Below are 25,646 nucleotides of genomic sequence, written 5' to 3' on the forward strand. Positions count from 1 at the left end.
TATTGTTTTGGACGGAATTAAGTTACGAAATGTTTTAAACCGTTCAAAAGCGTCGTCCTAATTCACAAACATTCAAATTGGACGCGGTTACGACACTTTTCTAGAGTAATTAGCAACATTTTAAATTTGGAAGATCACGATAATTTGTAAATGGTGGCCTTGTTTGAGCGAAAACAATAGATAACAGGAAGAATCGTTTTAAAAATACTCACGAACCACCTTGGTCAATGAATGAGGAAATAACGAAAACGAAAGTTTAGAACGGCTGGGACTGAAGATGGCTAATTAGAGCATTTCTGTTACTTTGTTGTTACAAAAGATGAGAAATTAATTATTATTATTAGAATGTAGTAGAGGTTGTTAACCATCACAATTAGAGAAAAACACACATTAAGAATCGTTCTGTTTTTAATTGTGCCAGGCCACAAATGGTATAGTTTCTCGTTATGAATATAAATTTCTTTATTATCACTAAACTTTCCTTTAGAAATATGAAAGATAACAATTAAACTATTTCACTGTCAATAAAATTCTAAATTATTACCATTAAAACAATTTATTAGCAGTTTTCTTGTTTATTGCAACTAAAGTTGGCATACATTTTTATCCCGTTTTCATTAAAGATATCTAAATAGAAAACAACTCAGTTTTGATAGTTGTAAATAAAGTTAAATACAAAACATTTGAGTTGACTTGTTTAGATAAACTATGTAGAATTTAAAGAAATGGAAAAAAGTATATTTTAATTAGCTACAAACACAAAAGTGAGCATAAATTTTATTTTTCGCATTGAAATTCTACAAAGCAAAGATTGATGTCCAGTTGCATTCTTCATAAGAGACATCCTTGTTAAATATCAAGGTCGTCAGATCTACTCTTGTTGAATTCTTAAAAATTCCATTATAATAATAATTAAGGTGCTTTATATTAATGTTGCCAATTTAAATTTGGACATTTGGACATCTTACGATAATATAGTAGATAATGTGATACATAAGCGATTTATAATATGATTAAATTTGAATTTACATTTTTTTTTTAATTTTATCCTCCAATAAACAATTATGTAATATATCATGCATCTAGATTAGCTAATTGCAAAAGATGATTTCTAATCAATTGGTAGTAATACTTAAAATTTTTAGTTTGTGGATATTTATTTACAAAAATTGTGTGTAAAGATGTATCAACCACGAATAAAACCTCTTTGTGAATGTGTGTTTTGAATAATTGTTCGACTTTCAATAAAGCCAAGCAGAAAGTTACAACTAATATAAACCTTAATTTTAATTAAATTATGGTAATTGTAATAATCTTGTAGACTGGAAATTAAATAGCGTGTAAACGACTTTTTTAAATTTTTATTTTCACTTTCCGAGCTTTAATCAGCGATTGTTTATCGAAACTTCGAAAACCGCTCTTATTTATGCAAATCTGAATCCTTCTTTTATAGCCTTATTATTGACAAAAGTCCCCATTAAGTCGCCATAAAAAATTAAATTTATTTTAATTGGCGTATCGTTTTCAACAGTAACTTTCAACACGGTTTTCAGAAGAGTCAAGGTTAGTTGATGAAACATTTTAAGGATCTGTTTATCCGATCACTTTTCAGGATCTTAAAGTTCAAAGTTAAAGTTCCTCATTGATGATTTTGGAATTGTTGGAATTTTTCTCGTGGCATTTCTAACAAATTACAAAATTTTTGATGAATTCTTTGCCTCGAGGCAGAGGAGTTGTCTTGAATACGGAGATGTTATATCATCCTGGTAGAGTGAGGTGTGGTGGTGGCGGCCACTTTCGAAAGGGGTACCACTACTGTGTCTCGTCTGTCAAAACCAGAAGCTCTGCACAGTGACTCTTCAGTATCAGGTGAGGACCCATCGAGTTTAAAGGATTTGTGTGAGTGGTTAACCATGAGGAGTGCAGTGTGCGTTTTGGTTTTGGCGTTTTTCGGTGAGCATTTCATTTTTTTTGAAAACCATACTAGTGAATTTGCATTAAAAAAATCCATCGTCGTTATTTAGACAAAATTAAGTCAGTGAAAGCAAAAAAAGTTTTTGTAGGTAAAAGCGCAGCACAGTGAACATTGTAACTCTGTATCCTAAAATACTAACTCGAAATTTCTTGAAAACTGGGTTTCCGCAGATTTATAAAATTTCTTCCCAGCCTTCTGGTGCAAAACAGGATTACATTCTATCTTTGATAGTTCCGAAGATATGCATTTTTAAATTAAGTTAACGTAACGGTTTTTAAAATCTTCAATTTGATTTATCTCGTATTTGTGGTTTTGTAACTTATACTTTCATTCTGGGGTACACAGAACTCTAATTCTCGTAACTCAATTATAGTGTCAGTTCATGAATTTATTATTTAAAATATAAAAGGTTGAAATTGTTGTAATTAGCCAAAAAATAAATCAAACATTTACTAGATCATCGAAAATATGTACCAACAGGGAGTAGGCAATATTAATTTCGTAAAAAATTAATAATTCCTAGTACACATATTATTGTAATCTCATTATCTAAGATTTATTGTTTCATTTGGTTTTTTATATTGAATAATCTTTGTATTGATCACTTTTGCAATGATGGAATAAATAAAAATATTGTCATGTATTTAGGTATCAACAAAAAACGTGAAAAGTTAAAATACTAACCCATACTAAACAACTTCCATAAAGAAAACATAAATGACTGAATGTCATTTTTGGTTTATCCAATCTCAATACAACTGTACTTTCTGTACTTAGAGATACAATGAAATAAAAGTAATAAAATCACAATTCGCTCAAAATTTTAATTATCTATATTTTGTGAAAAGAAATTCAAAAAATTTATATAATGGTAAAAAATATTTTTATTTTGGATTCATAATACTCTTGTAAGAGTAGTTATCCGAATGTTCGAAAAGCCATAGAGCATAAAAGCACTCATCTTAACTCTGTGTACGTAATTTTCGACAAAGTTTGCTCTAAAACTAAGCTTTTTATATGTTTACTATTTATTTTAATAGTAAACTTTTCTTGTTATTTAGTTTTTTAAAACTTGAAAAAATAAGATATTAAGATATTTAATATACTAAAAAGAGTGTTTGATATTTTAATATTTAATTTGAAGTAATGATCGGTTTGAATAAAGTTTTGCCGGCAGATTTTTGTTTTTTCAAAGTATAATTGTGACCAAAATTTTCGTGATTTGGCGACTATTTTTCATGCTTTTTAGAATAAGTTTCATTACTCGTAAGTGTTCCATCACAGACTTTGTATTTTTTACAAATAATTTACAATAATAGCACTTTATTTAGAATAAATAACATTTATTTCAGCAACATTTCATTCATTTTCAAAAACTGAAAATTTAAAAAGTTGGATTAATGTAATAAATGCATTCAATATTTACTTTTACATGTTTTATAAAATTTTTAAGCTATCAATACCACCTACACTGTCCCAGAATTAATTATTCCAAGTTATAGACTACTGACGAGTGAAACTAAGTTTAGATGATAATTAAAAACATTTTATTTCCAATTGTAAAAATTTTGGAATAATAAACGCCACAAATAGGTGCAACAGATGCTCCCTAAGGCTTTCTATTTATCAATATTTTGGATTTGCACATTTCACTATAAATAGAAAGTATTTATATTAACATTTTGCAAATTTTCTGTCAAACACAAGTGTTGATCAAAGAATAAGAAAATATTGATTATACTGACTTTCACGTGCACCAAGAAATGCATAAGATTTAAAATTAGAATACTTCTCTTTTATTGTTTTTACTTCTGTAACCACTAAATGTCAAATGGTACATCAAAGAAGGAAGTTAAAAATATTGATATTTAAAGTTCCTCCTTATGCAATGCATTTAAAAATGACAGAGTTTATAAAAACTGTCGACAATTAATTATTTAATTAATTCAGTTGAGTAATGTTCTTTATTCATTTAGGATGAGCCATGTTTATATAAAAATAAATCCACCTGACATAAACTGAAATTATGGGTTACATAAACTGTTAGGTAAGGACAATTTCATTCGCATTAGTCACGGAAATAAACTAAAAATAAATACATTACTGTATTGGAGAGAAAAATCATTAAGGTTAATACGGGTACGTACCATGTCAATTTTTCAAGTTGAGCGAAAGTGAAAATAATACAAAAACTGAAAAGTGTATCAACTTATCGAGTCCCATCTTCAAATAATAGTTGTTATTGGTAGCATGTGAATTGAGAAAGTGACCCAGAGAAAGTGAGCTCTCACAATGTCTGGACTGTTGCCATTTAGCCATCGCCCATTTGGGATTTTTTTCCCAGACAATCAGCTTCTCATCAATTTCGCAAGCTGAATTTCTGCGTAGGAGTAATCCTTGATGGGAAACAATTCCCATTCGAAGGTAATCTCGATTCGTGGATTATCACAGGATGAATAGAGAAAGTAGAGCGAGATTCAGTATGACCCTGAACTTTCAACAACCACCACCATGATCTGGTTCAGTGGTCATCCGTTTCTACAATTTGCTAAACACAAAGAACATTTGTAGGTCAAGACCAAGTGTCATATGTTGACCACAAGATTTTTAGATTATTTTCAACAAGGAACTAAAAGTAAAAGGACTTTTTTGGCCTTGAAGAGCGATCTTTACGTAACGTGTACCATTTTTACTGGGATGGTGTTCTCAGGGAATCCGCCCAGATGCTTTCGTTAGAATTCATTAGTTTGGAATTTTAATCGGCTATTCTATTTGCATCGGTCTTGCCCAATAACAATGACTTATCAACTTTTAATTAGATGTTTGTCTAACCTGCAATTTGGAATTGAGTACATAATTGGCCTATTAGAAAGATATCTCTTGAAGCAACGATTGTTATCACCATCACTTGAAGAATTTTGGGCTAGTGATGTACAAATTGAGATGAAAAGAACGTTTTCAGCATGTGTTTAGAATAATGTATTGAAGGAAATACCACATTTACATTTAGAATGTACAGTTGAATTGTTGAGTCATAAGAACGTTAACCGCAATCTTTTAAAATAATTCATGCAGTTGTGTGAAAAGTTGCGAAAATGTAGCAAAAATATTTATGTAAATTAAGGAAAAACGAGCTGATGACTGACACCAAAAGGTTAAAGTGTGACCATTTCCAAATTGAATTATGTAAAAGAGCATATTAATTATGATAAGCAGCGAATCAGCAAATTGCAAAATATTACAAGAAATGGGTATAAATTAGTTAACAAATTGGTCAAACATTTTAAAAGCCACTTAATAAGAATTTATATGTATTTAAATTGCACTTTTTATATCATTGGAATGCAAGAAATTTATTAGTATTTATTTTTAATTGTTTTATTACCTAAATGTACCTACTGAATAACAAATAATTTTGTCGCAAGAGTTACAGCTTCGTCTTGAAGATTTTGATATATCTATCTAAAATTAATTTTTATCGGTTGATATTTAATGTAATTTTTCTGCACTGTAAAGATAAAGTTACAAAATACATTTAGAAGGGGTTCTAGAAGGGGTTTTACAGGTGTGCTATTGCCTTTTTATTTCTATTGTGCCGTTTTCACAGCTTAATCATCTAGGGCGGATAATATGATTTATTACATAAACGCTTATAGAATTGTGTAGCCTTACAATTATGTAAAAATTCCTTGGGAGAACAGTGTTATTACAAACAATAAAGAAAATGTTATTCTCACATGTGACGAAACTCAGGAACGTTTTTCGAGAAATCTGTCGTCTGAAAAAATTGTTTTCAAAGTCAGCCAGCTTAAATCAATTGATTTTGTCTTAAATTGAAATGATTAAAAATTTCGTCACCTTGTGATGTGACCGGCTCACCTTTAGCAATCAATGTGCACATCAATGCATTTCATGAGATTTTTCCCATTAAGACATGATTAATATATCACGTCCATGAATTTAGGTTGATTTTTGTAAATCAACTTTCAAATATCAATGTTTGTGTTATTTACAAAATCAGAATTCTTGTTATCAAGTAACACATTTTATTTATTTAGACTTATGTAACGCATTTACACATCGAGATTCTGCAAAAAAGAAAGTAGGATCATCGTTATGTGCACAGCATGCCCTGCAGGACTTTAAAATTCAGGTCGTCTTCTTCATCAAACAAGTCGTTTTTAAAAAATCTGGATACGTTTATGTCTGTCAAAGTAGTTACAACATACTTTTATATCCTATAATAAATCTCTCAAATGCAAAGTACAGTAACAGAGATATATTACCACAACAATTAACGAAAATATCAGAGAGAGTAGGAACTAGCATTTGATTATGGTAGACATAGGAAGGTCGCAAGTTCGTGACTGCACTCCACCCAAATTACACAAGAACTTTTACTTTCAACTTTGACTTATACGGGAAAATTAGAAATTGTTTACATTCCTTTTAAACTTTGATCATTTTAGGCTATGTGAGCGCCCAACAGCTCAAAGGGAATCAAGAGGATCCCTGCAAACTTAAATCGAAAGTGGTCGGAGATGAAACTTATTGTGACAGATACTGGGAATGTGTGAACGGTCAACAAGAGTTATACGACTGTCCCAATGGTCTAGTTTTCGCTGGAAAGCATCGAGGAGTGACTGAAGGTTGTGACTATCCATGGAGGTCCAACTACTGTGACAACAAACAACAAGCAAACCCGCCGATTTCCACCGAACATTGTGACTGGCTTTATGGCATTTTCGGGCATGAAACTTCTTGTACGAGATATTGGACGTGCTGGAATGGCACTGCCACTGAACAACTTTGCATTGGTGGACTTTTGTACAACGAAAAGACTCATTCGTGCGACTGGCCCGAAAATGTAGACGGTTGCCAGAAACACCGTAAGTTTAACTAATTTTATGAAAAACATTTCTTGATTTAGTTTGTAGCTCTCTGCAATGATGACCCTAACGGTAATGTCCCATTGGGCAAATCGTGTAATAGATATTGGCAATGCCAAGGAGGATATCCTCGTCTGCAAAGATGCCCTGCTATGTTGGTCTTCGATCGCAGATCATTGAGATGTGTTGTTCCTCCTACTGAAGACTGTGACATTCCAAGTACTATCCCCCCACCTCCTCCAGAAGAGGACGATGATAGCAATATTCCGCAAAACAACCCAAAAAATAAGCAACACAATTTTAATTTACCCCCCGGTGCTATTCCCGTACCGGACAAAAACAGACCAAGGAATTAGATTTAGAAAAGCCACTTTTTATAAAAATTTTATGTAATAAGTTTTAAAGCGAGAGAAAATTTGTACCTGATTTCGGAAACGGAACGGTGGGTACAATTTGTTGACTATTACCTTGCTACCACAACATTTCTTTCGTTGACATTTTCGTTATGTAATGAAAAATTAATTTATTTTCCTTAGAAATTATCTTTACGCTCATGTGTAAATTTAATTTTACTTTCACTCGACTTGTTTCAATTACCTTTCTCTACTTACTACAACTTCATCTAGTGCCAGTATTTTTATTTTTTCATTATTCCCTTGTTGCGTAACACGTTGTGAATAAATAAATATTTAAGTTTGTAACTTGTAAGCGTAATCCATTGAAATAAATTTTGTAAAACATAATTCGACTTTTATTTATCAAAAATACAAAAAACACGAACAAATTGGCTTAAACATAGAAGTAACATGAAATTATTATTTATTTGAAACAGTCGAAAGAAACTGCAAACTTTTCCAGTTCTTTGCTCAATTCAGGATCATCCTGAAAGTCTTTGGTGAGTTTATATGTAAGCAATTCGTTCTTGTTCTTCTTATTTTTGCTTCCAGGAGGCCTCCCTTGACGCCTTTTTTCACTATTTGACGTGCTTGCTTCCGAATTTGAAATACTGGAAATCGCAGTTTGTAGTTCCTTAGCTGAGTAATTATTGCCATCCATAGAATCAGGCAAAGGAGGTAATTCTTTAATCCCACCTAATTGGGGATTTACCATCAAGTTGCATTGTGGAAATCCAAATCTGACCAACACTTGGGATATGTAAAACTGCTTTTCCTGCACCCCTAAATTATCCCAAGAGTTTGCAACGGCCATCTTAATTTGTTGTTTAGGTGTATTTGGGTACATCCAATGGTACAGAGTTCTGGTCCTCTTCGAAAATAGCGATTTGGCAGCTTTGAGAATTTCAGCTTGTTTGGTTTCAGTCGCTTGCAGTTCTATAATATCCGTGAAGAACCCTTGAAGCTGGTTCTGGTCGGGAACCTACAAAAACGCATCATGGTACCGTTTTCAGCCAAAATTGAAATTTCCTCACGTTATTATGAGTGTATATCCTCGAACGGCGTCCTCGTGATTTAATATAAATTTTCGTTGGTGTATCTGGTTTTTCTGTCTTGATGGTTCGTTTGGCATTCTGGGTCAAATCAATGGGTTCGTCGCATGGTTTCTGGTTACAACCGACTTTCGGATATGGTTGTAGCAAGTGGTACAGTTCTTTTTTCGGCTGAGAACGTACATTTATGACGATGTTGGTTCTGGTTAGGTCTTCGCATGCTTGCTAAATTGGAGGTTATGTGATAGTGGAATTTAACGTAGTGATTGTGTGAAAAACTTACTTCCTTGTTGGTGTATCGCTTAGCGAACATTTCCTCACCGGTTTCCATTGAGAAAAACTGTTAAAATAATTTTTTTGAAAACTCGGAAACTATGACACGTTGCACTTTTCCGAAAACGCAAATAAACAAACTTTGTTTTTTACTATTGCTATGGAAACGGGAAGTGGGGCTGGGGATGTTTATTATTTCAGATAACAAGAACTGCTTTTTATTCTTCCTGGGATAAAAGGTAGGTCAGTTTTGTAAGAACGAACTCACCTACTTATCGTAATTTCGAAATTGTTCCGCATTTTATAAATTATTTAAAACATTTTTTTTTTAAACAATTCTTTTTTTTATGTTTACAAAAGAAAGGTAAAGAAAATACAAAATTATGCTTAGAGATATTGGTGTCGAAATAAGGTAAAAATTAACTAATTTGCATCCTGCTTGAGTTTATTACCATTTTATTCTACGGCAAATATTTATTCACTAGTCTAATATAAATTTTTTCTAGTCTAAAAATTTGTAAAATATTTTTTGTAATACGGATTTTATTAAACAACTTACTCTCCATTTGCAGTAATTTGAAGCATATTCGTGTAATATTTTGGACACGTAACTGGAGCTACAATTCTATTAAAAAAAAGAATTCCATTACAGAACATAAAAACTAATTCAGTGAATGGAATTTTTCTAAACTCTGGAATGGTTGAAATTTGTTTACATAATATCTGAAACGATATTCAAAATGTGATCTATTCATATACAGGGTGTTTCACACAACTTTACGAGGCTTGCACCTAATGTACGCACCCAAATGTACAAAAGTCACAAAACACTGGATACAAAAAATACACATTTAATTATTTAATTTTTGGAAACCCATGACTGTAGTTGTCAAACTAATTACTGTTTCATTAATAGTCTCATAAACTCCAGTTGTACGTTGTAAGTTTTTAAAGGGTCAACAAACTAGAGAAGATTATCCAATTTTTCAAAATTTGTAATCGAGTTCGTATCGGAATATGTATTATTAATTGCATACTACAGGCGCAGGCCTCGTAAAATTATGTGAAACACCCTGTACATTCTTCCTTCATACTGACTTGTAAAACGGTTACCACAGCAGTAGTCAAAATAGTCATATTTGGTTCTATGTAATAAGATATTCCCGCTACAAGTCCTGCAATTGCAGCATTTGCTTTTTCCAAGTTACTATATTTTTGAAGTAAGACTGAAACTCCCTGAAAGAAAGAATTGAAAAATTTTTATACAATAAAAATTTAAAATAATGCCTTACCCTAAATAAACCTACATAAAGCCCAATAATAATTCCAAATTTAAGATTACTTCTATTGAAAGCCGTCTTTCTAATAAATTGTAGAGGGCTCTTAAACATCATTTTGGCATCTTTCAAGACACATCTAATACTATTTAATCCATATCCAAATCCAAAATATTTTGATATTTCCTAAAATAATACCACTAATACAGAATATACAATTGTGTTTATTTAACACGTACTCTAAAGTAATTGTAGAGAGTGAACTTGTATTTTTTTGGGTCAGAAGGTTTATAAAACCTGAAAAAACGCTTTAATTAAAATAAAAAAAATATTGTGTCGCACCAAAGATTGAACGGAATTTGTTTCTTATCTCTGTTTATAAATAAATGCATTAGGGAAGAACTGACAAGCATAAAAATAAGTGTTTCTTTTATTGGGGAGTAAGTGAAGATTTTGAAATAGTAAGCATTTTTGAATAGTGCTTCAACAACCTAAAATATATCAAGTGAATTAATTTTTGAGGAGCGGAATTATTTACCAAACTGGCCCAAAGAATCGTGTTTAATTGTCGGTTTCTAGGGTGTTCCCATCGTATAGAAATTCCTGCTACTATACCTGGCAGTAGTAATAAAGTGTAATAACGAAGTCGTTCTGAAAGATGACTGTGTGTTTTTTTAATCAGATTGTGTTTTTGGTTTTGCATTCTTAATTACCTATGCAGACAGATTGTAGCGATTGCTAATCCACCAAAAGTTACACCAAAACTTTCAGACCTTAAAATATTCTTTAGCAAATTTTTCAAAAAATTTTTCCTGTTGATTTTCTTATAATCAAGAATTACTTGCAGCTGAAAATAATGTGTTATGTTTTACATACGTTGTATTGGTACAGTTACCAAATGAATGGGTAAATAGAAATAAAATACTCCTGGTAGAAAAGCCTCCAAACATAGTTTGAGATTTGCTTTAGTACAACTGCTAATATCTGGATGTACTAAATCTCTGCACTTTATTGTAGGTTCCAATTTCTCGTAGAACAGTGGTTTGCTTATAATTACCATTTTGCCAACTAAAGGCAAATAATTTTTTACAGAAATGTGGAAACTGCCAACTTACCTGCTTCAAAATATTCACAGAATGTTTCAAACACCTTTTTCCTTCATGTTCGCATATTACATTCAAGCAGTAAAATGATATAAGTAGGTAGTTTTTTATTATTCATACTATTGTTTTCAAAACACCGAATATACTTAAAATTAACACAAAATACTTAAAACAAGTTACGTGATAAGAAACAGATAATTAGCGCGAATAGTTTAAACTTTTTATTTTAACAGATATAGTCGTAGTTATAAATAATACGATAAAAATATTTTGCAAAGTTTATTTATTAACATTTTAACCAAACGGAGCTAAAGCCATAAATGCAAATCGGAAGCAAATGTTAGTAGAATTAGTCAACTTCTTCAACTGTGGGTCCTTTTCCCCCAGGAGCTGCACCTCCTTGAGCTCCTTGATGCAGTTTCATCATAATCGGGGAGCAATCTTTTTGCAATTCTTTTAATTTATCTTCAAATTCTTCTTTCTCGGCTAACTGGTTCGAATCCAACCAACTCAAAGCTGCTGAACATTTCTCTCTGATGGTTTTCTTCTCATCTTCTGTTAGTTTATCAGCAGGAGCGTCTTCACCGGCCTAAATAAAACCATTACCGAGTTAGAAATAACATTTTAAACAACTCACTTGTTTGACACTAAATATGTAACCTTCGAGTTGATTTCTAGCAGCAATTCGTTCCTTTTGTTTATCATCTTCAGCTTTGTATTTCTCTGCTTCTGCTAACATTTTATCAATGTCGGCTTTAGATAACCGACCTTTATCATTAGTGATTGTAATTCGTTCGGATTTTCCGGTACTTGTGTCTTTAGCTGAGACGTTGAGGATACCATTAGCATCCAAGTCAAAAGTTACTTCGATTTTAGGGACTCCTCGAGGTGCTGGAGGAATTCCGGTTAGATTAAAAGTGCCCAAAAGGTTGTTATCCTTAGTCATAGCACGTTCTCCTTCAAAAACCTATCACAAACATTAAAAAGAATCTACAAAAAGTGCAAAAATACCTGAATAGTGACAGCATTTTGATTATCAGAGTAAGTAGTGAAGGTTTGTTGCTGTTTACAAGGAATTCTCGAATTTCTCTCAACAATCTTGGTCATAACACCACCTGCAGTTTCAATTCCCAAAGATAGTGGAGCAACATCGACTAATAAAACATCCTGAATTTGCGAACTGGTGTCTCCTGTTAAAATTGCAGCTTGGACAGCTGCACCATAAGCTACAGCTTCGTCAGGATTGATTGAAAGATTGAGTGGTTTTCCGCAGAAGAAATCTTGTAGCATTTTTTGAATTTTTGGGATACGTGTGGAACCACCAACTAAGACAATATCGTGAATTGCACCTTTGTCTAATTTGGCATCAGCTAAAGCTCTTTCGACCGGCTGAAGAGTCGATCTGAAATAATCCATACACATCTCTTCAAAACGAGCTCTGCTGACTTTGGAGTAAAAATCAATTCCTTCGTGGAGGGCATCAATTTCAATGCTAGCTTCAGCACTTGATGACAAGGTTCTTTTAGCTCTTTCACACGCAGTTCGCAAGCGACGCACTGCTCTAGTATTGTTACTCAAATCCTTGTGATGCTTTCTTTTAAATTCTTGTATGAAATGGTTGACTAAACGATTATCGAAATCTTCGCCCCCTAAATGAGTGTCCCCAGCCGTCGATTTGACTTCAAACAACGAACCTTCATCTATAGATAAGATAGATACGTCAAAAGTGCCACCCCCGAGATCAAAAATCAAAACGTTTTTCTCCCCTTTCAAATTTTTATCAAGACCGTAAGCCAAAGCAGCAGCTGTTGGTTCGTTAATGATCCTCAAAACGTTCAATCCTGCTATAGCCCCAGCGTCCTTAGTGGCCTGTCTTTGCGAATCGTTGAAATACGCCGGAACGGTGATAACAGCATCGTTGACTTTATCTCCCAAGTACGTCTCTGCGATTTCTTTCATTTTGGTCAAAACCATCGAACTGATTTCTTCCGGAGCAAACTTCTTTATTTCGCCTTTGTACTCAACTTGGATTTTCGGTTTGCCACCATCGTTGATCACAGTAAATGGCCAATGTTTCATGTCTTCTTGGATTTTTGTGTCATCAAATTTGCGTCCGATTAATCGTTTGGCATCGAAAACTGTGTTTTTGGGATTCATCGCAACCTAGAATTTTTATTGCAGGAAGTGGACTTTTCAGTGTTGAGTTTAATCTGGATTATGATTTTGATGAAATTATTTTTTGATGTCGGGCCAAGACATGAGTGGGTAGAGGATTTGTGTGCTTATTTATATTTAGGAGTATCAAGCTTTAAATAGGATGGGAATCGAGAACTTCTAGAATAATTAGTGATTAAGCTGTCACAGAAATAAATTTCATTCTGTTTTTGAGTAAGAAAAAAGAATGTTTTATCAACTTTAAAAAATACCTAAAAGATATTGTGTTTCTTTACACAATATTTTTATTTTTTTTTCAGTATAATACTTCTAGTAATTATAGTAATATTTTTATATCTATTATTAGCTTAATTGTTTTATTAACTTGTTTGTGACTTACTTTATAAACAGGAAGGCAATTTAGAAATAAATCTACTTGCTATCCCTCAATACTAACGCTCTTTTTCCAATCTTTCTTAAGACGTATCTTTGTATTGTTAAATTAACAATATTGCTTAAGAATACATTTACATGCATTTTTTTAATAAACAAATTGACATGGAATTTATAAATTATTCCTAAAGAATGATTGCTAAATTTTACTCTTTGTAACCGTTCAGCTTAACTGCCTAAAATAATTACTTTAAAATTAAAAAAAATTACATGAAAGTTGGCACATAAAAATATAAGCATTTTTTCATCAATAAAAAATATATTTAGGTGGAAAAGTAGAACAAACAATTTCAGAGACTTTATTGTAAACAATAATGTAATGTAGTCATATATCTCTTGTAAATATATCACAGTAGTAAAAAACCTTTTTATCTTATAAAAATAAATGTGTTTTTTTTTTCAATTAATAGTAGGTATGTACATACTTTAAATTTTCTAGAAATTCTACTTTCCATATTTTTTTACAAAAAAAGGTCTTTTGCGTTTTTTCGATACAACATACAGTTTTTGAGTAAAATTAGTTTACAATTTGTTTTACAGACCATAAAGAGGATAAAAATTAAAAATTTTACTGTTTGAGACGCCCGTGATTAAAAATTTCGACAACTAAGCTTTGAATTCGTTCAGGTGTTTAAAGGCTTTCAGCTGTACCAACTTGTAATTTTATCTATTCTTCATTAGGGGGAAAACTCCATTAAAAAACGCGTCTTTTTCAGGGGGTGTAGCTCGCTTACAAAACATTTTTTGATATATGTTCATAGGAAACTTTTGTCTTAAAATTGAATATTTTATCACCTGTTTAAATTTGTAACAATAAAAACCGAACACCTTGTATAAATATTTTTAATATAAGTTTTATTTTATATTTGTTAAAGAAAATAATATATGAGACAATATTTGTATATTTATAGTAGCAAATTTTAACAGATGCGTAACCTCGTATACAAACGTATGATGTAAGAAAACATTTAAAAGTCGAAAAATACAAAATGTTCTAATAGAGCAAAATAATAATATTTAATTATTATTATTAACAAATGTATTGTAAAATCAGTTTTTCTCACTTATAACCTATTTATAAATACTGAGACCACACTTTGGTAATTATAACGATTATACATATAGTTACATTATAAATGGAAATTACAAATAGAATTTTTTTAATAAAAATACGTTTTAGTTGCGTTTTTTATCTTTTTTGTCTTTTCCGTAGTACATTTTGTATGTACATGTTTCAAGATTTATTAGCGTTTTTGCTCGTTCTTTAAAATGTAACACTAATACAACAATTTAAAAACTGTTTCTATTACTTCTTTTATGGCATCTACACTTACATAACACAAATATGCTAAGTTGAGTCGTTAATACGTTCCGAATGGTTAAGACCTTCTACCATCATCATATTTGGTAAAAATATGTGTCATATTAGTGCGCGCGAGTAGGTAAACTCCGTTCACCAAATATGGTCCCCGACCTTTCTCAATATCTAAACTTACTCACTCGGAAACCAAATTGTTCTCATGTTACAACTGCACATGTTTCAAATGTTTTTAACAAAATTTTTACCATTCATTCAAAAGCATTTATAAAAAATCTGGCCCTAATCCAGCTACTAGAAAATTTTGAGTTTGTCCAAAAATATGATCTGATTCATAAGTTAGGGAAAAATACCTGACTTTTTGCAGCGTCTCCGATGAGCCTCTCGGTGTCGGTGAAGGCCACATAGCTGGGGGTGGTTCTGTTACCTTGGTCGTTGGCGATGATTTCCACTTTGCCATGCTGCCACACCCCCACACACGAATAAGTGGTACCTAAATCGATACCAATTCCTGGTACTTTTCCCATGGTGCTGAAACGGTCTGTAAAACTACAACTGATGCTTGACTGTCTGAATCGGAATGCTCCCACCGAAGCGCCGATGCTCTAAATGTGTATTTCAAGAATTTGACGAAAGTAGGGCGGCTGCAACTTTGGCACAAAATTTATTTTCTCGTGGAAATTTATGATGATCATATTTAGCGCAATTTGATAAAATGAAATATTGATTGTTAAAGATACACAATAAGCCAAGGCGATTGATTAAGAGAGCCATAAAATGTTCCTAAATTAAATTTGTTTAACTGACGTAATACAAACAGTTGTTATTTATTTTGCTTGGATGCATTAAATTTGAATGCTAAAGGAACCAAAATTCGTTAATTTTTATCCTCTTTCAAAGAAACACTATGGCAACGTTTGATCGATATAAAATCTAATTTCAGTATTGTATTCACATGCAACTGACAAAATTTAATTTGTAATTGTGTATTATGGGTGGCAAAGGCAAAAAGAAGAAGGGTAAAGCGAAAAATGGCGAAAAAAAGAAAGCTCCTAAGGCGAAAAAAGGAGGTCGGAAAGGTGGAAGATCGAAGAGTTCAAGGTGTACAGTGGATATTTTCACAGAAGCAGCAATGGAAAATGCATACACAGTCTGTCACAATGTTCAAGATTTATTAAAATCAAGAGGATTTCCTTGGCCTGATGCTCAGAAAAAGAAGAAGAAGGGCAAGAAGTAATAATTTGTAGTTTTTTCATCGTATCATGTTATTGTTTTAAAAATTGTACACAAAATAGCTACGGGAGTGTTAAATATAGCTCCTCAAATTTTTCAAAGTTCAAGAACACAAGGTTTGTTTTTTAGTAGGTATATGTTTGGTTGCATATGTAAGAATAGGTTTGATAAATTTAGAATAGCAGTTCTAATCAACAACATTCTAATTTTTTTTTAGATAAGTACGTGATTAACTACTTAATCATTATTCCTTTTAGAATAAGAAATGTTTCCTATTTTTTATTAATTTGCACGGTGTGTTATAAAAATATAATTATGCTATAGGTATCTAGTTTATTTTTTAATATTTCTGCAGACTAAGTAAATAAGAGTCTAAATCAAAAACTAAATACTTAGAAGACTTTTGTTCTGTAAAAATTTTATAAAAACAGTAAAGAACAATGCTTTTTATTTGTATTTATGTATTTGTTACTACAGTAGATTAATAAAATCACTACTTATGGACAAGTTGTTTTTTATTTTAGATTAATATTGTTTCAAAATTGTAGTTGGTGTTAAATACAATTTTTTGTCTTCTGTAATTAATATCGATGGGTTATATAAATCCTAGATTTTAGATTGAAATTAATATGTTGGCATTGTTATTTACACCTACAATTTTTTAAAGGTGAAAATAAAAGTCTTTTCTCACAACAGTAAAGTGACGCTTTATTCCCTTGTTTCTGACTAGTAATCTGGTATTTTACTACCTCGAAAATAAAGTAAATGAAGTGCGGTCTTTTACTCTTAAAATTAACTGGAATTAAATGAATTGAATCTTTTTAGTGTTTGTGACGCAAACCAACGGTGATACCGAATTTTTCTTTTAAAATTGCAATTGGATGAATTAATATTTTGCAAATTATTTGACATTATTTGACAGACTTATCATTTTTTTATGTTATTATTAGTTTAGTTTGTGGGAGGAAAGCTTTTGTATGCATTTCTGAAACAAATATCGTTAACCTCTCGAACGAAAATGCCCATTGTCTAGATTCAGGAGATTAAAATAGATAGTTGTTTATTACTTTGAGACAATATACCTAAATAACTACTAAACATTTACGTTGTTTAAATAATAAATAAACACATAAACACAAAGTACCTACACTCTTTCTCAAATGAAGTTGTATCTGTTCAAAAATAATTTAAATTTTTTACTTCTAAAATGCAATTAAAATTATACAGGGTGGTTCCGTTTTTACCGGCAAAAATTTAGGGACAGTTAGAACACTTGTAGCTGTATCCATTAACAAAAAATTGAAACAAATTTTGGCACACTGGTAAAGAAGCATTTTTAACAATTGTTTATAGGGCAAACCCACATTATTTCTACGTGTTCTAACTATTTATAAATTTTCGCCGGCAAAAACAGAACCACCCTGTACAAAAAACAATTACTCTTTAACAAACAGAATTTCAGTTAGTTAGGATATTTAGACTAAGTATTTGTTTTTGCACTGGTACTAAATGTTTAAAAATAGAAAAACGCAGTACACAGTCTATATTAATCTTGGAGTGACTATAAAACTAAGGTAAAGTTCGAAGTGAAGTCAACAAAGCCTCAAGTACTGAAAGAGTGTGTGTGGTCACTGAACAATATTGTAAGTGTTTTTATTTTATTTTGGAACTATAAACTTGTTTCTAAGTACCCAAAAGCGGACATAAATTGAATTTAATAGGCAACTATTTTTTATCTCTAATATTACACAAAATTTGCTGGAAAAATTAAATTCTTATTTGGGAGAAGCAAAACGCAATCCAAAATAAATATAAAACATTGTATGTACCACAGGCATAATTGTCAATTATGGTCCTCAGGAAATTAATAATAACGTCGGCTTTTAAACATTCCCTCGAGCCATAATTTCCTTATTATGCTATTGATTCATAAATAACTATTATGTATCTATTGTTTTTTTATTAATTTACGTAGAAGAAAGTTGAAAATCTGCCTACATTTCGAAATTTTTGAGACATGTTTGAAGTGTTTTTATTTTTGTATATTGTTAAAATTTTTATTGTTTATGAGATAACTTCATCACTGAGCTTCCTTACTTCTAAAATAATTTTATTTATATACTCCAAAACTATTTCCAGTTTCTTTTGACTGCTTTATTTTTTTCTGATCAAATAATTTATTTATTTTCAAAACAATCTTCAGAAAATGCCTTTCCATGTTGCTACTCGAGCCGATGACGTCGACAAACACGAATTTGATGTCAATCAGTTAATTTACCATAAAGGGAAACTCTATTCTGCTGGTGACGATGGCAAGATCAAAGTAAAAAAAATTCAAGAGTAATTGGAAAAATCTAAACAAATATTTTTTAGATGTGGGCGCCCGATTTAAAGTTTCTCAAAGAAGTGCAAGCTCATCCATGCTCTATTTTTTCAATTACAGCTGACGATAATACTATTTATTCTTGTTCAAACGATGGTACAGTCAAAAGTTGGGAACTCGAAACACTCAGAAATAAAAAAGTTTTTCTTGAAGACAAAGAACTCGAATTCTGGAAGGTTAAATACGATAAAGGAATCTTGTATATTGGCGACGATCAAGGCAATGTACTGAACGTAGGAATTTGTTAAAAGTAGCTTAGTGAGATATTTTTAGGTGAGAATGTACTTAAACAGCGGGATGTTCTATGGGACGATTAATGTGGCAAATCCGGTTAAAGACTTGGCCGTCAAAGATAATCTCATATTTGCAACCAAAGACAACGATGTGATTGTCACAGACATGAATTTACAAGGTTTAACTTGCAGTTAATTGTAAAATAATTTGTCAAAATGTAATTTTAGGGGAACGACCACAATTTGGAATAATGGCCACAATCATGGGAAGAGGTCCATTAGCAATAGTTGACAACAAAGTCATTTTTATGAGTCGAGATGGAAAAGACATTATTGTCAATAAAATTCACGAACAACACAACTTGAAAGAAATTGCAAAAGTTACTGTAAGTTTTTAGACTAGATTACCAAATTCCACAAAATTTGTTTACAGGGAGCCCACAATATGATTATCAATGGTGCTACTGCAGTAAATTGGGATGGTAAAGCATGGTTATTTACAGCAGGTTGGGATAGGGTAATAAAGCAGTGGAGAGTCGCAAATGATTCTCTTAAAGGTGATAATTTCTGCAATATTGATTTCATGGTCAACACATTGGTTTGTGGTGATAAAGATCAAATATATGCTGCTGGAGGTGACGGCCATATTGCTCGTCTCGATCTTTAAATTTTTGTATTATTAACCTTGATGTTGTTTTTGCAATTTTTTAGTATTTTATATGCCTTTTTTGTAGTTATATTACTGAATAAAATTTAATTAACTTATAAGTGGATTGAGTTTTTGTAAAAAGTGTAATGTTTGTGATGGTAAATGAAACACTGAGTAATATTTTCTGTTTATAATTAAATTAAAAATTAACGAAATATTGCCTAAAAACAAGTGCCAAATCCGCATGCAGAACTATCTTTAGATCCGTCATTTTACAATACTGTCCTACGATTTTCTCCGTGCTGTTTCGGTAAATGTTGTACAGTTTTAACCAGTCCTTTTGGCATCGTATAATCTAAAAAAATAAACTTCATTTATTTTCTAGATTTTCGATTTCATTACTTGAAACATGCATTAGATAGTGGAATTTTAAATTTATTAAATTACGAATGTTGTACTTGGTTAAATAACAAAATTTAATATTATTATTTTCTTGTCGTAATTGTAATCTTTAACATTTAAAATTTCTAAACTTTTGCAAATATTTTTGGTGGATGCGCCGGGATAACAAAGTGATGTTTATTTGTTTTATATTACTTAAAAGTAAAAAATACTAAAAGTAAAGAAAACAACAACTAAACAAAAAAATAGAATTATATTATAGTATTATATTTTTTGCTCTTTTCTTTAGTAAATTTTATACAAGTTTCAAGATTTATTAGCGTTTTTTTCCACTTTGCCGTGCTGCCACACATCCACACACAAAGAAGTGATACCCAAATCGATACCGATTTTTGGTACTTTTTCCATTATGCTGAAACAGTCTGTAGAATAACTGATGCTTGATTGTCTAAATCGGAATGCTCCCACCGAAGCTCTAAATGTGTATTTCAAGCATTTAACAAAAGTAGAGCGGTTGCAACTTTGGAAAAAAAATTATTTTCTCGTAGAAATTTATGACGATCATATCTAATGCAATTTGATAAAATGAAAAATTGATTATTAAAGATGCATATTATGGATAGCAAAGGCAAAAAAAAGAAGAGTGAATCAAAAAATGGCAAAGAAAACTCCCAAGACGAAAAAAAGTGGGTCGAAAAAGTAGAACATCGAAGAGTCAACGTGTGCAATGGATATTTTCATAAAAGCACCAATGGAAAATGCATACACAGTTTGTCACAATGTTTAAGATTATTTATTAAAATCAAGAAGACTTCCTTGTCCTAATGCTCAGAAAAAGAAGAAGAAAGGCAAGAATAATTTGTAGTTACATGAATTTTTTCATCCTGACGTTAACAATTATTCACAAAATAGCTATGGAAGTGTTAAATATAGCTCCTCAATGTTTAAGAAATTAAGAACACACGGTTTTTTATTAGAAGGTACTCGTATATATTTGGTTGCATATGTAAGAGTAACATTGATAAATTTAGAATAGCAGATCTAATAAATACTATTCTAGAATTTTTTAGTTAAATATGTAATTAATATTTCTTTTAGAATAAGAAATGTTTCTTATTTTTTATTACCTGGCATTTAGAAAAATACATATAATTGTGCTATAAGTACTTTTTCATATTTTTATAAAAACATTCTAAGTAAATAAAAGTCTAATAAATCAAAATTTAAATAATTACAAGAATTTTGTGTCTGTACAAAAATTATTATTTAATTAACAATGTTTTGTTTTCAAAATGCGTTAAAAGTTATATAAAAGACTTACTCTTTGACAAACAGAATTTCAGTAAGTTAGGATATTCAGACTTAGCATTTTGATTAGCACTGGTATTAAATGTTTAAAAATAGACAAACGCAGCACGCAGTCTATATTAATCTTGAAGTAAGTATAAAACTAAGGTAGAGTTTGAAGTGAAGTCAACTAGGCCTCAAGTCCCTACTGAAAGAGTGTGTGTGGTCGTTGAACAATATTGTAAGTTTTATTGTTTCCCTACTTACTGTTCTTTTTTATTAATTTACAGAGAAAAAAGTTGTGTACATTTTGGAATTTTCTAGATAGGTTAAAAGTGTTTCTAAATTTGACGATATTTTATGCAATTTTTAATTTAATGTATGTTATTGCAAAATTTGTTAGTTTCAGACAAATTTTCAAAATAATGTTTTCTACTTGAAACTGTCTATTTTTACATTTGTTCTTTATGAATTGTTTATGAAATAACTCAATCGCTGAGTTTCAATAATTCGAAAATAATTTTATTTACATACTCCAAATAAACCATTTCCAGATTTCTTAGAGTGTTTAATTTTTTTCTGATTAAATAAACATCTAAAAATAGTAAATTTATTTTCAAAACAATTTTCAGAAAATGCCTTTCCACGTTGCAACTCGAGCCGACGACGTTGACAAACACGAATTTGATGTCAATCAATTAATCTACCATAAAGGGAAACTCTACTCTGCTGGTGATGATGGCAAGATCAAAGTAAGGAAACCAAAAAATAATTAGAAAAAATTTAAACAAATATTTTTTAGATGTGGGCTCCTGATTTGAAGTTTCTCAAAGAAGTGCAAGCTCATCCATGCTCTATTTTTTCAATTACAGCTGACGATAATGCTATTTACTCTTGTTCAAACGATGGTACGGTCAAAAGTTGGGAACTCGACACTCTCAGAAAGAAAAAAGTTTTTCTTGAAGACAAAGAAGTCGAATTCTGAAAGGTTAAATACGATAAAGGAATCTTGTATATTGGCGACGACCAAGGCAACGTACTGAACATACACATTTGCTAAAAGTAGCTTAGTGAGGTATTTTTAGGTGAGGATGTACATGAACAGCGGGATGTTCTATGGGTCGATCAATGTGGCAAATCCGGTTAAAGATTTGGCCGTCAAAGATAATCTCATATTTACAACCAAAGACAACGATGTGATTGTCACAAACATGAATTTGCAAGGTTGAACCTAGAGTTAGTTGTAAAATAATTTATGTCATGTAATTTTAGGGGAAAAACCGCAATTTGGAATAATGGCCACAATCATGGGAAGAGGTCCATTAGTTTTGGTTGACAACAAAGTCATATTTATCAGTCGGGATGGAAAAGACATTATTGTAAATAAGATTTACGCACAACAACACTTGAAAGAAAGTGCAAAAGTTGCTGTAAGTTTTCAGCACAAAAGGCTACTAAATTCTACAAAATGTGTTTACAGGGAGCCTACGATATGATCATTAATGGTGCTACAGCAGAAAATTGTGACTAACGTTTTGAATCGTAATTTTTTTACAGTTTAATACCTTTATCATTAAAAAAAAACATGTGTTTATTCATTTAGTTTCTAGATTTTCAGATTGCATTACTCGAAACATGCATCAGTTATTCAATTTAAAGTTACATTAAATTCAGCAAATTACAAACGTTGTTTTTGTGACCAAATAACAATATTTCTTTGAAATTTAAAATTAGTTAACTCTGTAAATATTTTTGGTGGATGCGCCGGGAAAACAGTGATTTTACTTATTTTATATTACCTAAAAGTAAAAAATACAACCAGTAAAGAAAACAACAACCTAACAAAAAATGAGTAGCGTATTTTTTTTTTCTGTATTTAAAAATGAATTTGCGTTCCCACGAGTTACAGTATCAACTCTCTTAAAAGGTGTAGGGTCGCAATAAAGTTATAAAACATCTGGTCATCTCTTTAGAAATTTTAAAACCTAAATTCGTTACGTCTTCAAGAGGGTATTTCTTCGAAATGCACAAATTGTCCCGTGTAAATTGTGTTTAAAATTGTATTACTTAATTTTTGATAAGATTAGAAAGGCAATGAGGGGAAACAAGTTGTAAATTTGACACTTTGGGGCGCAATTTTAAACTTAATTAATTTAAGTAGTTAGAATTGTTTGTACAATAGGACAATATCTCTCTCACTTTCAAATTCTTTAATAATCTATCTTGCATGGCAATTTCTCATTTCCAGTTATTGACAAACTTCTTGATACAAAACTGATTAAAAAGTTAACGAATCAGTAGTTATCTTTCTAATTATAATTTATAGGTCTACAGATGTATTAATTTAAGGTAGTTCAAGAAGACCTGTTTCAAATTTTGTAATAAATTTAAATCGTTGCAAATTATTGTCGCCAACTGATCAGCAACGTCTTTGCCAAAAGTCAGTTTATGTAATTTTAATTAGCTTAAATAATAAGTTCATCTTTTTGGTTGTAAACAGAACTTGGTTTCTTTTAATTGTTTAAATTTAGCGATTAACAAAGTCGTGATTTGTCCAAGCTTTAGAGAAGTGGGAGCGTAGAGCGGGCCAAGTTCTTAAGCTAAGTTTGTATTAGGGCGAAATTCGCGTTAAAGGTAGCACCAGAGAGAAGCTGTTGAGGGGTGTAAGAACGACTTGGGGAATTTTTGGGAACTTCAATCGGATCGCTTGCAGAATCAAGACGTAATTTCGCATTCGTCAAAATTTTCAATTTTCTTAGTGAAAGTGCCCAAATCATAAAAAACGTAAGTTTAGGATTTACTCATATTACGTAATTAGTCAATAATTTAATTAATTCGTGCATCTCAATTAATTAACACATATTTCATCAACGTTCTGGTAACTCCCCCTTCCCTGGAATTATCATTTGTATTTGTAAATGAATTATTAAATATCTTTGATTTTATTCAAACAATTTATAATAATTATTCTAATTATTTCAATTGTTTAGGACCTCTCTCCAAAATTTAAAAAGTTTTAATCCATTAATTCGAATGCAGACCGGCAGTTTAGGACGTTGTATCCCTGCCACTTATTTATAATTATTAGGCCGTTGAGTTCAGTACGAATTTCTGTCTTATTAACTTGAACAACTATAACATTTTATAATTTACCTGCTTGTACTAGTGAGAGAAGTACGACTACCAATTCCTGTCAATCCAATCAAAACCTATTTGCAATTTTCACATCAAACAATCTATCATTCAATTTCTCTTAATTTATTTCCAATTTATTGAGAACCCAGAAATTTTGGGATAAATAATTCATTTCTCTTTTGATTTTATTTTAATTTGGGGATGTAAATTGACAAACAATCAGAACCGAGTTTTAATTATTTAATTTTTATGTTGAATAAATTTAAGTGTGGTTTAAAACTTGTGTTTTCTTTCTTACAACGCGGCCGCGTTATACTATTAGAATTTTCTTTTCTAATTATTTTCCTTTTGTTATTTTCGAGACTTTCGTTACTTTTGTTATGGCACTTACATAACACAAATATGCTATAACACGCCCCGAATGGATAAACCATGGTAATATTTGGTAAAAATATTTGCTATTATTAGCGAGCGCGAGTAAGTAAACTACGTTCATTAAATATGGTCCCGGACCTTTCACAATATCTAAACTTACTGTAACACTGGCAAGCCAAACAAATTGTTCTCAAATTACAACCGCATATGTTTGAAGTTTTTTTTTTAAGAAAATCTTTACTGGAAAGCATTATACAAAAATCTATCCCTATCCAGTTAAAAAAAATTGAGTTTGTCCAAAGATATCAACAGATTTATAAGTTAGAGAAAAATACATGACTTTTTGCAGCGTCTCTGATGAGCCTCTCGGTGTCGATGAAGACCACATAGCTGGGGGTGGTTTTGTTACCTTGGTCGTTGACAACTTTTATAATGCAATTAGTTAAAATGAAATATTGTTTGTTAAAGATACATAAAAAACTAAGGAAATTGATTAGGGGACCCATAAGTGAAGTATAATGTAAATGGCAAAGGCAAAAACAAGAAGTATAAAGTAAAAAATGGCGAAAAAAGAAAAAAAGTGGGGCGAAAAAGGAGAAGATTGAAGAGTTCAACGTGTCACAATGTTCAAGATTTATTAAAATCAAGAGGACTTTCTTGCCCTAATGTCCAGAAAAAAAAGAAGCAAGGCAAGAATAATTTGTAGTTATATGTATTTTTTCATCGTGACGTTAAGAATTGTTTACAAAATACCTATAGAAATATTAAATGTAGCTCCTCAACATTTTCAATGTTTGTTAAAAAGAATTACGAGCACACGGTTTTCTATTAATAGGTACTCGTATATATTTGTTTGCAAATGTAAGAATAGGATTGATAAATTTAGAAGTGCAGGTCTGATAAACACTATTCTAGAACTTTTTAGAAGAATGTGTAATTAATATTCCTTTTATAATATCAATTATATAAATATAGATATATTAATTTGCATTTAGAAGAATACATATAATTGTGGTACATGTAGTCTATTTTTAAATATTTTTATAAACACACTCTAACT

General features: G+C 31.1%; 8 protein-coding genes across 9 annotated transcripts in view; 5 read left to right on the top strand and 3 right to left on the bottom strand.

Annotated features, from left to right (window-relative positions):
• Positions 1 to 1,804: 1,804 nt before the first annotated feature.
• On the top strand, positions 1,805 to 7,607 carry LOC123006904 (protein obstructor-E-like). The gene is made up of 3 exons (XM_044401815.1): positions 1,805 to 1,953; positions 6,445 to 6,864; positions 6,913 to 7,607. Exons 1-3 carry the CDS (start codon positions 1,914 to 1,916, stop codon positions 7,218 to 7,220), a joined length of 768 nt encoding a protein of 255 aa, XP_044257750.1. The 5' UTR covers positions 1,805 to 1,913; the 3' UTR covers positions 7,221 to 7,607.
• Positions 7,593 to 8,921, bottom strand: LOC123006903. The gene is made up of 3 exons (XM_044401813.1): positions 8,595 to 8,921; positions 8,294 to 8,536; positions 7,593 to 8,241 (listed from the first exon to the last, which is right to left on the bottom strand). The coding sequence occupies exons 1-3, from the start codon at positions 8,640 to 8,642 to the stop codon at positions 7,684 to 7,686; spliced, it is 849 nt and encodes a 282-aa protein (XP_044257748.1). The 5' UTR covers positions 8,643 to 8,921; the 3' UTR covers positions 7,593 to 7,683.
• An 87-nt stretch (positions 8,922 to 9,008) lies between these two features.
• LOC123006899 lies at positions 9,009 to 11,108 on the bottom strand. 2 transcript variants are annotated; one of them, XM_044401807.1, is made up of 10 exons: positions 10,977 to 11,108; positions 10,757 to 10,929; positions 10,575 to 10,708; positions 10,400 to 10,523; positions 10,204 to 10,352; positions 10,101 to 10,158; positions 9,877 to 10,047; positions 9,683 to 9,820; positions 9,144 to 9,307; positions 9,009 to 9,091 (listed from the first exon to the last, which is right to left on the bottom strand). In XM_044401807.1, exons 2-10 carry the CDS (start codon positions 10,919 to 10,921, stop codon positions 9,046 to 9,048), a joined length of 1,149 nt encoding a protein of 382 aa, XP_044257742.1. In that variant the 5' UTR covers positions 10,922 to 10,929; positions 10,977 to 11,108; the 3' UTR covers positions 9,009 to 9,045. The 2 variants fall into 2 exon arrangements, with proteins under 2 accessions (XP_044257742.1, XP_044257743.1); XM_044401808.1 differs by having other exon boundaries at positions 10,757 to 11,105.
• Positions 11,109 to 11,230: 122 nt separating this feature from the next.
• LOC123006898 (heat shock 70 kDa protein cognate 2-like) lies at positions 11,231 to 15,491 on the bottom strand. The gene is made up of 4 exons (XM_044401806.1): positions 15,243 to 15,491; positions 11,976 to 13,127; positions 11,602 to 11,931; positions 11,231 to 11,553 (listed from the first exon to the last, which is right to left on the bottom strand). The coding sequence occupies exons 1-4, from the start codon at positions 15,414 to 15,416 to the stop codon at positions 11,314 to 11,316; spliced, it is 1,896 nt and encodes a 631-aa protein (XP_044257741.1). The 5' UTR covers positions 15,417 to 15,491; the 3' UTR covers positions 11,231 to 11,313.
• Positions 15,492 to 15,763: 272 nt separating this feature from the next.
• Positions 15,764 to 16,408, top strand: LOC123006906 (small lysine-rich protein 1). Its single transcript, XM_044401817.1, has one exon. The coding sequence runs from the start codon at positions 15,881 to 15,883 to the stop codon at positions 16,124 to 16,126; it is 246 nt and encodes an 81-aa protein (XP_044257752.1). The 5' UTR covers positions 15,764 to 15,880; the 3' UTR covers positions 16,127 to 16,408.
• A 1,299-nt stretch (positions 16,409 to 17,707) lies between these two features.
• Positions 17,708 to 19,506, top strand: LOC123006902. The gene is made up of 6 exons (XM_044401812.1): positions 17,708 to 17,765; positions 18,326 to 18,445; positions 18,496 to 18,729; positions 18,779 to 18,917; positions 18,967 to 19,124; positions 19,172 to 19,506. The coding sequence occupies exons 2-6, from the start codon at positions 18,329 to 18,331 to the stop codon at positions 19,403 to 19,405; spliced, it is 882 nt and encodes a 293-aa protein (XP_044257747.1). The 5' UTR covers positions 17,708 to 17,765; positions 18,326 to 18,328; the 3' UTR covers positions 19,406 to 19,506.
• Positions 19,507 to 21,225: 1,719 nt separating this feature from the next.
• On the top strand, positions 21,226 to 25,189 carry LOC123006905 (F-box/WD repeat-containing protein pof1-like). Its single transcript, XM_044401816.1, is given in 7 exon segments — positions 21,226 to 21,317; positions 21,709 to 21,828; positions 21,879 to 22,112; positions 22,162 to 22,300; positions 22,349 to 22,506; positions 22,557 to 23,860; positions 25,055 to 25,189. Coding segments are annotated over 5 exon segments (699 nt in total). The 5' UTR covers positions 21,226 to 21,317; positions 21,709 to 21,711; the 3' UTR covers positions 22,608 to 23,860; positions 25,055 to 25,189.
• The window catches only part of LOC123006900, a 2,419-nt gene continuing 1,884 nt past the window's right edge, over positions 25,112 to 25,646 (top strand). Inside the window, exon 1 of the mRNA XM_044401809.1 lies at positions 25,112 to 25,275. Within this exon, the coding sequence (XP_044257744.1) occupies positions 25,252 to 25,275 (24 nt within the window). The 5' untranslated portion in view covers positions 25,112 to 25,251. The remainder of the gene's footprint in view (positions 25,276 to 25,646) is intronic.

Source organism: Tribolium madens, unplaced genomic scaffold (assembly GCF_015345945.1).
Source record: "Tribolium madens isolate multiple individuals breed KSU strain unplaced genomic scaffold, Tmad_KSU_1.1 Scaffold_3;HRSCAF=73;Tcas5.2_LG2, whole genome shotgun sequence".
Classification (NCBI taxonomy): Eukaryota; Metazoa; Arthropoda; class Insecta; order Coleoptera; family Tenebrionidae; genus Tribolium; species Tribolium madens.

What these genes read in the sequence shown, in the direction of transcription:
- LOC123006899 (XM_044401807.1), bottom strand. Translation starts at nt 10,921, where the DNA reads ATGGTAATTATAAGCAAACCACTGTTCTACGAGAAATTGGAACCTACA. An exon ending in CAAATTCCGTTCAATCTTTG is followed by an intron (nt 10,159 to 10,203) that starts GTGCGACACAAT and finishes GCGTTTTTTCAG; the next exon opens with GTTTTATAAACCTTCTGACC. An exon ending in CTGTGGTAACCGTTTTACAA is followed by an intron (nt 9,308 to 9,682) that starts GTCAGTATGAAG and finishes ATATCGTTTCAG; the next exon opens with ATATTATGTAAACAAATTTC.
- LOC123006902 (XM_044401812.1), top strand. Translation starts at nt 18,329, where the DNA reads ATGCCTTTCCATGTTGCTACTCGAGCCGATGACGTCGACAAACACGAA. An exon ending in CACAGACATGAATTTACAAG is followed by an intron (nt 18,918 to 18,966) that starts GTTTAACTTGCA and finishes ATGTAATTTTAG; the next exon opens with GGGAACGACCACAATTTGGA. An exon ending in AAGAAATTGCAAAAGTTACT is followed by an intron (nt 19,125 to 19,171) that starts GTAAGTTTTTAG and finishes ATTTGTTTACAG; the next exon opens with GGAGCCCACAATATGATTAT.
- LOC123006898 (XM_044401806.1), bottom strand. Translation starts at nt 15,416, where the DNA reads ATGGGAAAAGTACCAGGAATTGGTATCGATTTAGGTACCACTTATTCG. An exon ending in GAGACGCTGCAAAAAGTCAG is followed by an intron (nt 13,128 to 15,242) that starts GTATTTTTCCCT and finishes TAAAAATTCTAG; the next exon opens with GTTGCGATGAATCCCAAAAA. An exon ending in AAAATGCTGTCACTATTCAG is followed by an intron (nt 11,932 to 11,975) that starts GTATTTTTGCAC and finishes TGTTTGTGATAG; the next exon opens with GTTTTTGAAGGAGAACGTGC.
- LOC123006906 (XM_044401817.1), top strand. Translation starts at nt 15,881, where the DNA reads ATGGGTGGCAAAGGCAAAAAGAAGAAGGGTAAAGCGAAAAATGGCGAA.
- LOC123006903 (XM_044401813.1), bottom strand. Translation starts at nt 8,642, where the DNA reads ATGGAAACCGGTGAGGAAATGTTCGCTAAGCGATACACCAACAAGGAA. An exon ending in AGCGATACACCAACAAGGAA is followed by an intron (nt 8,537 to 8,594) that starts GTAAGTTTTTCA and finishes CCTCCAATTTAG; the next exon opens with CAAGCATGCGAAGACCTAAC. An exon ending in GGATATACACTCATAATAAC is followed by an intron (nt 8,242 to 8,293) that starts GTGAGGAAATTT and finishes GCGTTTTTGTAG; the next exon opens with GTTCCCGACCAGAACCAGCT.
- LOC123006904 (XM_044401815.1), top strand. Translation starts at nt 1,914, where the DNA reads ATGAGGAGTGCAGTGTGCGTTTTGGTTTTGGCGTTTTTCG. An exon ending in TTTGGTTTTGGCGTTTTTCG is followed by an intron (nt 1,954 to 6,444) that starts GTGAGCATTTCA and finishes TGATCATTTTAG; the next exon opens with GCTATGTGAGCGCCCAACAG. An exon ending in AGACGGTTGCCAGAAACACC is followed by an intron (nt 6,865 to 6,912) that starts GTAAGTTTAACT and finishes TTTAGTTTGTAG; the next exon opens with CTCTCTGCAATGATGACCCT.